The 12,397-nt window shown below is 43.4% G+C and overlaps 3 protein-coding genes across 3 annotated transcripts in view; all 3 read right to left on the bottom strand.

Annotated features, from left to right (window-relative positions):
* Positions 1–700: 700 nt before the first annotated feature.
* LOC108609273 (solute carrier family 22 member 13) lies at positions 701–3,566 on the bottom strand. The gene is made up of 4 exons (XM_018001028.2): positions 2,598–3,566; positions 2,382–2,536; positions 1,700–2,320; positions 701–1,635 (listed from the first exon to the last, which is right to left on the bottom strand). The coding sequence occupies exons 1-4, from the start codon at positions 3,119–3,121 to the stop codon at positions 1,088–1,090; spliced, it is 1,848 nt and encodes a 615-aa protein (XP_017856517.1). The 5' UTR covers positions 3,122–3,566; the 3' UTR covers positions 701–1,087.
* Positions 3,567–4,272: 706 nt separating this feature from the next.
* Positions 4,273–12,397, bottom strand: part of Hs6st (heparan sulfate 6-O-sulfotransferase) — a 97,343-nt gene continuing 89,218 nt past the window's right edge. Inside the window, exon 6 of the mRNA XM_018018124.2 lies at positions 4,273–5,189. Coding sequence (XP_017873613.1) covers positions 5,054–5,189 — 136 coding nt within the window. The 3' untranslated portion in view covers positions 4,273–5,053. The remainder of the gene's footprint in view (positions 5,190–12,397) is intronic.
* Positions 5,259–12,379, bottom strand: mira (coiled-coil domain-containing protein miranda). Its single transcript, XM_018018120.2, has 2 exons — positions 7,473–12,379; positions 5,259–7,382 (listed from the first exon to the last, which is right to left on the bottom strand). The coding sequence occupies exons 1-2, from the start codon at positions 9,243–9,245 to the stop codon at positions 6,786–6,788; spliced, it is 2,370 nt and encodes a 789-aa protein (XP_017873609.1). The 5' UTR covers positions 9,246–12,379; the 3' UTR covers positions 5,259–6,785.

The following is a 12,397-nucleotide window of genomic DNA, read 5'->3' as shown; positions in this document are numbered from 1 at the left end:
ACACTCGCATTTATTTTCGATTAGCTGACATAGAACTTTTTTCTTTCTTTATAAATAGGCCCTACTTTTTATCTAGTTTTATAAATAAAACTATAAGAAATCAGCCAAGAAAATTGGTGAATGTGCAGAAAACTCAGAAATGGAACAATTAACTGCCAGCTTTGTAAAATAATTACCATATTTTGTGTGGATTAAGAAATATAAATTAATAATGGCACAGAAAAAAAAAAAAAGACCATATTTTATATGTCTTAAGAAAAATAAAATAAAATAATAATATAAAACATATGTAATTGTATTGTTGTTGTTGTCCAAACTAATAAAAATAATAATAATAATAATTTTAATAATAAAATTCTTTATATGTTTTTAATGTATTTATTAGAGTCCGGTTAAAACGACACTCAAGGGACCGTCGATCTACCCGGAAGGTGCTATAACTGTATAATTTTGCTCATAAAAATTAGTCTAGGTATCAGAATTTTCGTCGCTATAACCGTACAGACGGTATAAGCATCTGTCTATAAGAGTCGTTATAACCGGATTCTACTGTATAAAGAAATAAATAAATAGTTATTTATTTTAATATAACACTTTCCGTATATTATAATAAACTAGTATTCTAACTATTTAATAATAAATGTTAGACACATCTTCTGACTCAACAACGACAATCGATCAATGATATAAAGACACTTGCAATAATATATGCCAGTTCGAGCTGTTGACATTTCGATCATCACGCGCTTTAAATATTTTCTAATATTGAGTTCATATATCACACATTAGTTTAATATTAATCAGCTATAATGAACGTAATTTTCTTTAATTTAATTAGCAGCGAATTGACGCAATACTTTACGCATAGACAGACTGAAAACCGCAATTTCACTCCACTGATCCGGCTGAAATGTCTGTGCAAAAACGTGTGAAGGGCGGGTCTCTAATACATTTATTGTTAAATTACTATAAATACACTTTTCTTATATCTATAATATAGAATCTATAACTTAGGCGCCTATAATTTTATATGGCAAAAGCTGCTGTTAAGGAAAGTGTTGTCTACTTTTGGGCAGTGACATAAAATTCAAATGGTTTGCGTGCTCTGCGATTTGCTAGCCACGTCACTGATCTCGTTCGTGCTGTCGCACTCATGGATCGTATCGAAGTTGATGTGCCACAGATCTGCGATGCTCACGGCGACTGTCTGCTCAAAGTTGTGGAGCAGCTCGTTGCTGTAGTTGCTCACGTCGGAGCTGGCGGTGCTGCAGCGGCGCATGATCACGGCCGAGTTGCGGCGATAGGTGTTTGGCGTCGGCACCTGACCCACCTGCAGCTGCTCCGTATTCCAGTAGTAGCGGTTGAGCAGCCGCATGAAGAGGCCGTACACCCAGCCCACTGTCGCAATTATGCTAATGGGCAGCAGGCGATGCACCACAGTCAGCGTGCTCAGCAGCGGCGAGAACACCAAGCAGATCCGGCCGAAGCTAACCACTGAGAGCATGAGCAGCACTCGCTTCTCCGGCGACACCATTTCGCCCGTGCACGTGGTCAGCACAGCTATGGAAGCAGCATTGGCAAACTTCAGCAACATCCAAAATATGAGCTCCAAGCCGACGCGGCGTGAATTGCGATCTAAAGAAGCGAATGTTATAGTTGGCTGATAGATGAGAATATTAATATATATATATATGCCCACCTGTCTCTGGCAGCAGCCACACTAGATAGGTGCACAGCCCGGCGACGATCATCAGATTGCCGGCCCAGCGCCAGTAGCGGCGCGTGTAGAGTATAAAGTAGAGGCCCACAAAGAGGCCGACCATTTCGGCAAAGCCCAGGGCGGCAGTATTCACATGAACCTGCGCCTCGCCCAGGCTGCGAATCATCAGCAGTATAATGTTGTACAGCACCTGAGCACAGCCCCAGATCAGGTGTATGTAGATCAGCTGACGACGCTTGGTCTCCTTGTCCCAGATTTGGCAATAGCCGATGCGCTGCTGGGCCTTGAGTTCGCTGGCATAGATGGTCAGCCTGACGTCCAGAGTGAGGGGCACCATGCGATTGTTATGCGTAGCCGACTCCAGGAGCAAACGTAGCGCTTGCTCCACTCGCTGGTGGCGCAGCAGCCAGCGCGGAGCATCCGAGATCCAGCGATGCAGCCAGACGAGCACAATCAAGGACGAGGATATGGCCACATACAGATGACTCCAGTTATCGAAGTATATGGATATGGCGGGCAGCAGCACCAAGCCAATGGACCAGAAGAGCTCCGAGAGCGTGACCACCAAGATGCGTGCCTTGCCCGAGGTGATATCCATTACTAATAAATAGCCCAAAAGCTGAGAGCGAGTTCGTGTCTTAAGTCTTTTGTCTTTGCTTACATATGAAATGCCCGGCTGTGTACATGAGCGTGCAGCAGACGGAAGTGAGGCAACGGAAGTAGATGTGCAGCTGATAGGTGTCCACCAGACCCGTCAGATTGCCACAAAAGATCTGGCCCAGCATGCCGAGCAGCATCAAACGACGCGGACTAATGCTGAAAGTGGAAAGTTTTCAGATGGCTTACAGATTCATGGAAGAGCCAGGCGCAGACTCACTGCTGGAGTGCCTGGTATGCGAGTAGACCGCCAATTAGTGCGCCGAGCGCATGAAACGATTGGGTGACCGCCACCAGCACACGACGCGAGCATATCAAATCGAAGTCCACGATCAGCGACTTGTACTCCGCATGGTGCTCGACGCGCTCGCAGGGCATAACTTGCTGCGTTCCGTTCCAGCTCGTTCCATAGCGCTGCACAAAGTTGTGGGACAAGCTCTGCGCATAGGCATTGCACACCTGCACGCTGAACAGCCGATCCGTGTTCCGACTCTCACTGGGCAGCGATTCGCTGGCATTCCAGCTCGCCGAGCGACAGACCAGTTCCCCGCGCTGCGGATAGGGCGCCGTATAAATGATGCAGGCCATGAACCAGGCCGTGGGTATTTTGCATAGAAATATTAGAAGTATCGTGCGCAGCTGCCAGCGTCCGAAATTCCCATTGATGTGCTGCACAATGTCGACACCAGGTGGCGGTGCAGAGGATCTGCGCCGCTTACAGATCGCATCGTTGGCCTTCATCATCTTCAGTGGCCGACACTAACGCGAGCACTGAGCTCTGCGGCCTCATTTCCATTGACGAGGAAAAAACTGGAGTTTGTTTTAGCTGTTAGCTCAAATTGGGTGCAAATTAGTTGCCAGAACGATATATGTCATCGATTGAAAAATAAACGTATTAATTTGTATACCCTGTACTCAGTGATGACAGGTGTATTCGCTATTTTTTTGCAAACACCGTTTCAGCAAAACATTTTTGTGCGCTGTCGAGTTATTTGCTGTGTGCAGGGTATTTCGCAGTCATATAGACTCAACTATTACGTTTTATCCAAGTATTTTGCATTGCCTAATTTGCATTGTTATGAAAGCAACTACGTAAGAGTAAGACCTTAATCAAATAGCACGGGCTAAATACAAAATTTACTTAAATAATGAAATTAATTTACTGTTTTCAATTTACAGGAAGTGTCTGGGAAAAAATATAAAAAAAGCAGCGACACAATGGAATCAAAGGTGATAATTGAAATGCTATTCACATAACACATGTAAAATACGAAATAACTAGGGGAAGGCAAGGGGAATTTGAGGAAAGGCAATCTTAAATGAGCTGATATATAACATATATAAATTAAATAATGAAGAAGAGCACAGCTCAGCTTATCTTAAACCAGAAAATAAAACACTATTTTATATTTTATTATTATGTATTGAATTTATTCATTTCGACCTTTGATATATATACTATTGATAAATATATATATTCTTTCACATGCCCAAAAGTCTGTTTCGTCGTATTTGCTTGTTTCGTTTAACAAATCGAAAAACTTCGAATAGTTCAGATAAACATTTGCCCACGTTTCCGCCAAGTCAATTTGGTTATTTGTTTGCTATTTTAATCTAATTCGATTTATTTTGTAGAATCTCTGTGTGTTGCTATAAAATGGCACAAATCAGTTTTCGCCTTACTTTATATATCTATATGCAGTTAATGTTTGAGCCACATTCATTGATTTCTTGGGGGTTTTTCTATTTATTCATAATTCGTTGGTTTTGCGTTAAACGAGGTTTTTTTTTTCATATTTGTTGCGATTTCAATATTTCCTTTTCACTTTTGTTTTTTCAATTAATTATTGTCTTAAATAATTATGCCAGCTAAAAATATTTAACGCTTTATAATATAATTTGTAAAAAAAAGTTTATTCAAAATTAAAAACTTAGTGATAATTTTATTTTTATGTTTATGTTTTGTTTTATGGTATTTACATGCTGTGCTAAATTGTTAAAAAAAAAAAAATAAATGCATATTTGGATCGAAATTAATGTTTGCTTATGTGTTTGTTTTTGTTCTCAACAGAGCTATGCACTAAATGTAGATTTGGCTTTACGTAACAGAAGTTATCGATTACAAAAAATAATTATATATTTAATTAGAGTTACAACTAAATTATGGCGTGTAGTTTATGCGCTGAGTGTATTTAAATATTATTATTATTTTACTTGTAGGATACGTAGATCTATTTACAATATACGAGAGAGTATGCGTGTGATCGGGCACTACGACTTATCTATCAGCAAGGAGTGTTGTTTGTTTATATGTACGTAAGTAGGATATCTAACAGCTTGTTCAGCATTTCGTTACATTTATGAGAGCTGCTAATATTTCTGCCTTTTGCTGTGTGTATAATTAGGTTTGCTTTTTGATTGCGTTTATGTGTATGTGTACACATATATCTATATATATGTATACATATACTTATTTATGTATAGTATTTCGAGCTTTTGTTTATAATAATTGTTAACATTATGCTTAAGCCTAGTTTAAAGTCCTTTGTTTTGTTTTTCTTTTCTCTACTGCATCAATTTCATTCACTGTTCGCTACTTCGCTCTGTTTGTTGCAGACGATTCGCATTCCTTATCAACTAAATGCTAAACATTAATATTTGGTTTTGAAGATCCGTTCAGTGATCCGTGCTCAGCGCATCCTCTATGTTGCTATCCCAATTGAATTCCGTGACGCCCTGCTTGTAAAATATGTTGCCCAGATTAGCGAAGCGTTGCGCAAAATTAGCATCTTTCGCTTTCAGATGCTCAAAGCTGAAAGTGAGAAACGAAGGGGGAATTTTATTTTAACTAAATATTTAATAATATTTTGATTGTATGTATAATTTCATTAGAGACTGATTCGAAATGTAGCATTAAAAGTTATCCTTTATATGGTAATATATTGTAATAATTTATGATATGATATAATACAAATTTAAGATCTCAATCTTTGATTTTCGATTCATAATAGATATTATTATAAGTGCATAACATAAGAGCTTACAGTCTGTATTCAAATAGATATAGAGAACTCGAGTTTTTATAAGTTAATATTAAAATTATTAAGAACAATCTGGAAGTTAAGAGAATATGGTAATTTCCATATATGTAGTTCTTAGCCATATAAGCAATATAATACAAGAATATGCTCTTACTTGTAAGCTGCTAAGCCTTCGTATGACAATTGCTATTCACCTAAGGTCTTTTAAATGGAATTCTATTATATGCGACGGTAACTACCTGTATGCAGAAATACACCTAAATACCTGACCCGTGCCAGCTGCCTAAGTAGGCGAGTCTATCTCAATGTGAGCAGAAAAGTTTTGTGGAATATTTGGAATATACTCAGAAATATGCATAGGTATGAATCCTTTAATCAACATAGCGACTGAATTCTGCGACTTTCGCTGTTATTTGACACATACTGTACCTCGTTTCGAAAAGTTTCAGATAACCAAGCTCACTTTCTCATTCTTACAAGCAAACTCCACGTACGCGTTACAAAAAACCAAAAGGTAGTAAACCGATTTGTTGGGTTTGAGAACTTTCTTAACCAATTCAACCCTCTGTCCCATGTTTACTACGATTTTTTGTATTTTTTGTATTTGTCTCTCCACAATCCTCAAGCCAAATCAAAACCCAATTGTTGCTGCAGCTGCGCTCAGTGCAGCTGTATAATTAGAAGCGAAGAAGGAAGAAGAAGAAGAAGTGCACGCAATGTACCTTGGCATGGCCCGGAGCCATTGTTGCCGCATAATGTCAAAGGTCATCATCAGCAGCAATTGTACAATGCAGAACCTGAACACGAACCCGAACAAAAACGAGAAGCAGAGGAAAAAATAAAATAAAAATAGGCGACAGGCAGCAGATTTTACAACGGTACCTTAAAGGAAAAACCCCTCGAGTGAGTGCGAGCTCTAGACTTTAGCTCGAGCTTGTTAATAATTGTTGTTGTTGTTGCTGTTGGTGGTGTTGCTGCTGTTGTGTGTGTGTGTGCCCACCCTTAAGCCACGCATGCGCAGCTGCACAGCTGCTGCGCCTCGAGCCGCATCCGTTCCGGCCGAGGAAGTGCCAAGAAGGAAGTCGCAAGTCTGTAAAGTTCCCATTGACTGATTCGTCTTTGCCTTTACCTTTGCTTCTGCTATTGCTGTTGCTTTCCAGGGAGGGTTGGGAAAACTTGTGGCAGGAAATCAAAACGAGTTTTCTAATTGTTGTAGTGGCAGCAAAGCACATCATGTATTTCATATACGGTATATATATATGCATATAGAGAGTGTTGTTGTTGTTTTCTTAACTAATTTATAATTTAATGTGTAGAAATTTAGCCTAAAGTTGGAATTTTCGTGAAATTATGTTGGAAATGGTGGCCTACATATTTCGCGCCTTGAGCACCTGCTTCTGGGGCGGACTGGGCACGTTCTCTTTGCCGCTGGCGAAGATTAACGACTTCTTGGGTGTGCTGGCCGCGGAGCGGGGGGTGCGCGGCGTGCGCGGACTGTGAGGTGTGCGTGGAGTTCGGGCCTTGGGCGATTTGCAGGCGAGCAGCTCGGTGAGCTCGTTGTTGTTGTCCTGGCGGACGCTCTTCTCGGAGGAGTTCAGCAGCCACGAGGTGATCTTGTCGCATTCGGCACGCAGCTCCGAATCGATCAGCAAGTCCTCAATCTTCTCCAGATCTGTGGTGTTCGGCTTGTTGGCCTTGCTGGGCGTCAGCATTGCCACGGCGGGCTGTTGCTTGGACTTCAGTGCGATATTCTCGAGCTTGAGCTGCTCGCACTCCTCGCGCACCTTCACCAGCAGCTGCTCCTTGTTGTCCAGCTCCAGTTGGGCCAACTGCAGCACGGTGGCAAACTCATCCAGGGCCTTCTTCATGTCCGCCATGTACAGCTCGCGCGTCTCATCCTTGCGCTTCAGATCGCTGTACATGTCGCAGTAGTGGGCCAGCTGGGCATCCCCGTCGATGCGCTCCTGGAATGAGTTAGCAATCTTATTGAATTTGGCCAGGGTATCCGATTCGCTCGCTAGCAGCTCGTGCAGCATGGACTCTTTCAACGATACCTCCTGCTGCAGGGTGGCCGACGAGCTGCGCAGCGCCTCGAGCGCCGCCTGCGATTCATTGAGCTGCTGGCGCAGCTGTGCCGCATCCGCTTGCAGCGTCAGATAGCTCTGCTCCAGGGCGCCCTTGGCCAGCTGCACCGACTCCAGCTCCGCCTTGAACTGCTCCACATCGGCATCGGACTTCTTGAGCCGCTCCATCAGGATGTTGACCGTGGAGCGCGTGTTGTTCAGGGTCAGCTGGTAGTTGTACTTCTCGGTGATGGTCTTGGCCATGTCCTGCTTGAGCTGCACCAGCTGCTGCTGCAGCGTGTCGCTCAGCTGGATGTAGTAGTCGATGCCGTTGCGCAGCTGCTCCTCGCACTTCTGCAGCTTCTCGTCGCGCTGGCGGAGCATGTCGTTGGTGGTCTCCAGCAGCACCATCACATCCTGCTTCTCCAGCTCGATCTTGATCAGCTCGTTCTCGGCCAGCTTCTGTCGCTTGTCCAGCTCGGCGCGCCAGTAGCTCTTCTCGCGCTCCACGGCACTCTCCAGCTCATTCTCCGCCTGCTGCTGGGCCTGCTGCTGCTCGGTGCGCTTGGCCTGCTCCTGGCACAGCTGGCGTATGGTGTCGCAGTGGGCGTCGATCTCGCAGGCCTTGTCCAGGAGCTCGTCCTGCAGCGAGCGTATCAGCGTGCACTTGTTAGCCAGGTCGTTCTTCAGAGTGTTGCGCTCCACGCGCAGACACTCGAGCTCCGTCTGGGTGATCTTTGTCTCCTGGCCATAGGCCAAGGCGTCCTGCTCGATCTGATGCTTCAGCTGCTCCACATTGGCCAGCACCTCGGCATTCTTCGCCTGCAAGCTCTCGATCTGCTGCAAGTGCTCGCTGTTTCGCTGCTGCTCCGCCTTGCAGTTCTCACGCGCCTGGGTGACCTCCTCTTGGAGTGATCCGAGCTGCTGCTCCAGCTGCTGCTGTGCCGTCTGCTGCTGCTCGCAGGTCTGCTGCAACTGCTCGTTGGCCAACTTGTAGGCCTCGTTCTCGGCCAGCAGACGCTCGACCTGTTTCTCGTGCTCCTCCCGCTGCAGCTGCATCTGCTGCTCCAGCTGGGCGTAGCGCTCCATCAACTGCGACTGCTCGGCGCTCAGCTGCTCGTTGCGCTGCTTGTGCGAGAGATTCTCGCTGCTCAGCGCCTGCAACAACTGCTCCGTCTTGGCCGCTGTCTGCTCGTGCTCCTCACGCATCTTCTGCTCCGTCTCCTTCAGCTGGTCCACGTGACGGCGCACCACGTCCAGCTGGCTCATATAGCTCTCGATCAGCTCGTTCTTGTTGCGTATCTCCTGCTGCAGCGCCTCTTTGCCCTTCAGCCGATTCGCCGACTTGGCCTCCTTCACCGGCGTCGTTGTGGCCGAGTGCAGCGGTGTGGAGGACGCCGTCGAGGCTCCGCTGCCCACCACCTGCTCCGCTGTGTGACTGGCCGCCGGACGGAAGCGCAAGCGCTGCGGCAGCGAGGGTGTGCGAAAGAGTCGCAGGCCCTTCGACTTCTTGTCCTCCTTGGGTATGGCAAACTCCTTGGCCTCCTTGGAGCTGGAGGCGAATCGCACCGCATCCTTGAAGAACTTTTCGATTTGCTCCTTGCGCTCGGGCGGCGGCGCCGTCTGAGTCACTGCAGCAGCCGCTGTGGGCGTGGCACAGCCCGTGGAGCCAGCCGAGCTGTTCGAGTTGGCGGAGGCAGCTGGAGAGCCGCAAACGACGTCCACATCATTGAAACGCTTCAATTTGGCTTTGGAAAACGACATAATTCTTTCTGTTTGGTATTCGCTTTGGTTTCTTTAACAATTTAACACTTGCTTCCTTTAATTATATGCTTTGTGGTTAACAAATTGCTTTTCAATAACAAAAACTCAATAAAACAATTTCAGTTTACAAACACAAAACATGAACTCTTATATAAAACTCGTTAACAAATGTCCGTTAAATGCTTCGCTCTACTGTTTAGTCCGTTGTTGTTGTTGTTGATTTTGTTTTTAATGTATTTTGTGAGCTGCCCTCTACCCGCTTGCCCCTTGTTGCAGCTGTGTCTCTAGCTGTGTTCCTACGCGTTCCGTTGTCAAAACCTAACTGAAGCGTTGCGAGCTGAGACGGCGCAAAGGCAGCCGATCGCGACCTAAAACAACCCTCACATAGCCAGCTAAAAGGTAATCGAGGGTTGCCTTTTTTTTCGGTGGTGGTTCGTGCCACACGCTCACACACACACACACTCGCACACTACCTTATCGTTATCTTGTGTGAACTATAGAAATTTTACTTTTGGCGCGCGCAAATGTTGCAATTGCCAAGACAGCCAAGGCATACCTTAAGACTCATGGGTATTTGTGTGTGTGTGTGTGTAGCTAGACAGCTGTGCCCTGCAATCACATAGAGCACACTCGTAATACATATATTTGTATACATGTATATGTATTTATGTGGCCGTTAATGCCCCCCACTCCCAGCGCGAAAAAGGTGCCGCTGCCACAGCTGGCAGCCAGCATAACGTTGACACTCGACCCGCATCATTAAAGGAAAAGTCGTGGAAAACCAACTGCGTAAATTAAAATGCAAAGCGTCGCGCCTGCGCGTTTTCATTAGCTCGCCTGGCAATTGGTTTGGCTAAATTAAGTTGCGCCTGTAGCAGATTTAAATCGATTAATGCCAGCTACCATATAGCGAAGGTAAATGAACTGCCGACAAGAGAGCTGCATGGGAAGAGGAGATGGACGAGAAAATCCCAGGTAAATCTATTGGATTGACAAGTCCCAAGACTGAAGCCACGAATCACATATTCAATTTATATAAATCATTTAAAATTGATTGAATCATTTATTGAATCATTTAAAATTGAAAATACATGAAAGGTGGAACAGAATAGCTTAAGAAGGACAGAATTGCATTGATAAAATATTATAACAATATATGACATATATTTGAAATTATAATAACATTTTTCAAATATTTCGTAGCATTAATTGCATTATTCTTATGACCCATATTTTCATATGGATAAGTGATCAATCATAAGCCTAAGAATTTACAGCTAACAACAACACAACACTTCAGCCACATATCAATAGGTAAATGGAAAACCTCATAAACATATTTAAATTGTAACTATACATATACTCACATATATATATGATCATACAGATATTCATATACACATATTCAGCGCACAGCGGGATTGCCGCAACTGCCAAAACTGCTGAATTGTGCAGATGTCAAAGGAATTGCGTCTTAGGGTTCCGGTGCTTACTTGCTTCCTTCCTTCCTTCCCTATTACATTGCATGAACCCTGTTTGCTCTATGATAAGGAGGCGACAGACAGCCTGGCCTGTCCAAGGTAAATTGTTTATGTTGCACAGACAGCAGCAATCACAGACAGAGCCAGAGCCAGAGCCATTGGCAAAGCGGGCAGCTGGCTCTTCCCGTGTAAATTGCAACAGTTTGTATACCTCTTAGAGCTCATAGGGTAGCAAGAGCACAGTTGGCCAAAGCTAAATGCTGATATCTTCAACTGTGGACTGCTTCAATTACTTATGTGTGAAATATTCCAGACAAGTTGCGATGCTTCGCCATTCAAGTGAATTGAAGTAAATATGCAGTTGCTTATGATTGCAGCAGATCAAACGAAGCGTTAACTTCGTTTTCATCTAGCGATCGTAATAGAAGTTCCGTATTTCATATTCATTCAAGAAAAGATCATTAACAAAAGATCATTATCAAGTGCAACTCCTGATCAGTATTGATCACGACTAAACATGATCACCTAAGGTATTTCCTTTCAGTTACCATTCCTGAATATCGCATGAAGATCATTAATAAACACCCAACAAAATTGAAGATATTTCATTGAGCAACAGAACAACGCCGACAATTTCCCATGCCTGATCAGGCATAGCCAAATTCCATTAGCACTCAATGCGCCAAAAATAACCCCAAGAAATTATAATAGCACAGTCGCCTTTAAAAGTAGGCACATCAGACGCCGTTTGTGTCTGTTGCCTCGACTCGATGTCAATACACTTCGATTGCCACACAAGAAAGGGTTTCGCACCCTCAACACACACACATACGCACACACACAAAGGCATGAAAAGGACTCACAATGAGTCATCGACCTTAGCAGAAACTGCGCGATTCTTTTCCATTGAGGAGCTGGCGCAATATGCGTGGCAACTGAAAGGGACCCCTGGATCAGGATCAGGATCAGGTTTCTCCGTCCGGACAAACACGTTGTCGGGAGCAGAATACAGAATACCAAAAGCAACTGAGAATCCATTGGAGTTTCACATTTATGCGCAAACAATGCTTCTCAATGCACATAATACAATTATGTAGCTATTAATAGAGGATGTATGTATGTATGTATAAGCCCTAAATTCCGATGATGCTATTGATTCAAAGGGAGAAGAAAAGTGCCGAGACAAGAGTGCCAAGAGTGGCAAATATTTAAATTGAAAATCAATATCCATTATGCTATTTGCTTATGCCTAATGTGATTTGCAGCTATAATTGATTATTGATAGAGAAGTGCACTACTTCTGTATAGGAGCGGAGTTACTTAATTTACGGCTAAAGGCGTCGATTATAAAATTATTATTTCAATATGAAATTCCCTTTTTCTTATCATATTATTATGACAATTTCTTTGTCAAATATGTTGATAGATTATTTATAATTTAAATTATTATTATTTTTATTTTTTTGTATTGTTTTTTAAAAAGTCGCATGATTTTTGGTATAACTAATATTTTAGGCACTTTATATTTTTCTAATTTTATTTAGCTTTTTTAACTTGGCTGTATTACAAAATTAAAACTAAGCAAATATAGACTCAGACTAAACCTAATACTAATTTAAACGTTATTTATCGTTTCTTTTATTTAATCTATGTTCATCATATCAGATCTCC

This window comes from Drosophila arizonae, chromosome 2 (genome assembly GCF_054131065.1).
Source record: "Drosophila arizonae isolate 15081-1271.41 chromosome 2, UAZ_ARI_1.0, whole genome shotgun sequence".
Lineage (NCBI taxonomy): Eukaryota > Metazoa > Arthropoda > Insecta > Diptera > Drosophilidae > Drosophila > Drosophila arizonae.
The sequence above is the reverse complement of the archived record's forward strand: the minus strand, read 5'-3'. Positions and strand labels throughout refer to the sequence as shown.

Coding starts and splice junctions, on each gene's coding strand:
- mira (XM_018018120.2), bottom strand. CDS start 9,245: ATGTCGTTTTCCAAAGCCAAATTGAAGCGTTTCAATGATGTGGACGTC. Junction 7,383..7,472: donor CGGCCACCCTGCAGCAGGAG/GTATCGTTGAAA, acceptor AACTCATTCCAG/GAGCGCATCGACGGGGATGC.
- LOC108609273 (XM_018001028.2), bottom strand. CDS start 3,121: ATGATGAAGGCCAACGATGCGATCTGTAAGCGGCGCAGATCCTCTGCA. Junction 2,321..2,381: donor CACAGCCGGGCATTTCATAT/GTAAGCAAAGAC, acceptor GCTATTTATTAG/TAATGGATATCACCTCGGGC. Junction 1,636..1,699: donor GTGGCTGCTGCCAGAGACAG/GTGGGCATATAT, acceptor TCGCTTCTTTAG/ATCGCAATTCACGCCGCGTC.